The sequence below is a fragment of the Fusarium tjaetaba genome, assembly GCF_013396195.1.
Source record: "Fusarium tjaetaba strain NRRL 66243 chromosome Unknown NRRL66243_c0000439, whole genome shotgun sequence".
NCBI lineage: Eukaryota > Fungi > Ascomycota > Sordariomycetes > Hypocreales > Nectriaceae > Fusarium > Fusarium tjaetaba.
Genome location: NW_023501635.1, coordinates 1685 through 4313, shown reverse-complemented (window position 1 = coordinate 4313; position 2629 = coordinate 1685). Strand labels below are relative to the sequence as shown.

The 2629-nt window shown below is 52.1% G+C and overlaps 1 protein-coding gene across 1 annotated transcript; it reads left to right on the top strand.

The window, feature by feature from the left end:
* Positions 1-1370: 1370 nt before the first annotated feature.
* On the top strand, positions 1371-2420 carry FTJAE_13575 (uncharacterized protein; the record flags this gene model as incomplete). The annotated part of the gene is made up of 1 exon (XM_037346732.1): positions 1371-2420. The coding sequence occupies one exon, from the start codon at positions 1371-1373 to the stop codon at positions 2418-2420; it is 1050 nt and encodes a 349-aa protein (XP_037199399.1).
* Positions 2421-2629: the final 209 nt, after the last annotated feature.

Below are 2629 nucleotides of genomic sequence, written 5' to 3'. Positions count from 1 at the left end.
TGATATTGATTCATAGAGTTGATATCAGATACTGCACTGTTTGAAGCCGCTTTTCGATTGCCCAAGCTATATTGAAGCAATGACGAGGGAGTGAGTGTCTTTGATCCCAGAGACAGACATTTGTGATGCGACTTAGAAGAAGCGGGTACATGGGCACAATAGCACTCCAAGTACCGGTACTTGAAGAGAACGCCACACCCACACACAGTAAAAACCTTCGCAGTTTTTTTTTAGTTGCCCTACATGAATAAGGTACCTATCTAGGTAGACCAGGGTTGATTCACGCGATTTGAGTCAATGGCAATGCCCTAAAACCATAGTGAAATAACAGTATGAGAAAAGAGAAGAAGAAGAAAGAATAAGCAAAAAAAGAAAAGGCCATTATTTTGTGCCGTCTGCTTGCATTCTTTCAGCTGTCAAGGTATCCATGTATACCTACCTAGGATGCGCCATACAGACTCTCAGCGTACGATAGGCAAGGTACAGTAAGTATTGCCTGTTGGGTAAGCCAGCATATGCAGGTCAACACAGCCGCACGCCTCCTCCGAGCAAAAATGCAGAACCTGACCTGAATATTGCACACCCTCCGAGACACCCTGGATATGGTCAGTGTGCCGTGCAGATGCATCGCAGATGTGGAAGAGGCCAAAGAGCCTGGCTAGTCTGGTCGGGCTTACGCTGCCCGGGGCGGGCTTGGAGGTCGGTGCCCGTCATGACCTGTAGGGTGACTTGGTGAGTGAGGTGGCTTGGCTCCCTCCAACAGTGGGCCGCCGCCTATAGCCACTTCACTAAAACACTAAATACAGGGCTGCCTTTTAGCTCATCAGTCCCCGCTCCGACTTCACCAGCAGTCCAGCAGTCCAGCACCAGCACCAGCACCACCAGCGGCTTTCTAAGTTACCCACCACCAGCACTACCTCCCAACCCCAAAGTATATCATCTCCCCACACCACCTGCACCCTCCGTTTCCCCTTCCCTCTTCTTCTTCCTTCTTTACGAGCAATTCGTCCTACGTTCTCTTTCTTCTTACTCGGTTGCGGCAGCTTAGCAGGCGATTTCACCTCAAAAGATCAGACAAGATAATACTATAGTACCGCCCATCAACCCCTACTATCCCACCTATCTACCAATCCCTGCTCTGCTCCGTCTTCCGACGTTTCTCTTTTTTGATATATTATTGCTCGACATCACTGGCACCGTATTCTGCCTTCAATCAGCTATAAACGCAACGCCCAAACGCCGACGTTTGACGTTTATTAAAACGTCCCGTTACCGTTCTACGATACCCGCCGCCCCCCGTTCCGCCCTAGCGATAGACATAGCATATATCATAGACACCCCTGCGCTCCGCTCCGCTTCGCTTCACTAACATGCCCGTCCAATTACTTCCGGCGTCGGCCGCCGCTTTCGCTCCCCGGGCTTCATCAGTCAACGTTGTCTTGGGTTCAAAAGTCGAGCCTTGGCTTACACAGACTCTCAAGCGCATCAACCGCGTCAAGCGTCCTCTCAACTCTGTACCCCAGCATCAGCGGTGCCTCACCGAGACTCTCTCATCACCAAACGCCATATGGACCTTGACCTCTCTCATGCTGCCCAAGACCCCCGACTCAGACTTCAAGCGTGATGCCAGCAACCCTCTGGTCGAGGCCATCATGAACTACGAGCTCGTACATGTCGAGGCTTACATTGTCCATGTCGACATGGTTCTGCGAAATGAGGTCGCCTACAAGCTCACCAAGGACACCATCGATGCTCTCGTCGAGTACCACAAGGAAATCCACTGTGTCGATGCAAAGGCCAACACCTACGACTGGACAGACAAGGAGCAGCAATGCAAGAAGCTTCACGACGATTTTGTTCAAGACATCAACAAGTTTGTCTTCCGCACCCACGTCTCTGCTCTCGAGGGCCTCGAGGAGGAGGGCGCTGGTGAACTCCTCTGTGGCAAGAGCGAGGAGGTCAAGAACTGCATCAGTGCTCTTATGAAGCCGCTGCTGCCTCCTCCTCCTCCTCGTGTCGTCGAAGTGGTCCGACAACCTACACTGCTCCCTAGCTCTCCTGTCAACAACATGTGGTCGCAGCATGGTCTTCACGGCAATCTTGCTGCTGTTGACTCATGGAGGGTACTTCCCTCAAGCCCCAGCGTCACATCATCGGCCGACTCAAACACAAGTCCTATCTGGGCACCCATGACCATGGATGATCTGTCACCTACTCCCGCCTTCACCCAGCCTCACTCCACGGCCGGCTTCTTCTGGAGCTCGCCTCAAGTGACAGCACCCATCCCCGCTCTCCCTCTTCCTAGTATGCTCGCCCCTGCTCAATGTGGTGTCGGCATGGGCATGACAGGAATGGGAGGCATGAGCGGAATGGGAGGCTTTGGCTGGGACCGATACCAAGAGTATGCGACCATCATGTGACAACCAGGGCCCCAGGACAGCTATCCAGTGGTGACGACCTCGAGCTATTAATACTGCACCAACCCCTTCCTCGTTTCCCGGAGAAAAGTTGAAGCTCTTAAATTTCGCAGCGGCATAGAACTATCATTCATCATGGGCACGGCATATCGGCGTTTTATTGCATCAGGAACGGTGTTTCGAACAATTTTTATAACAATATCCCCTCTCGC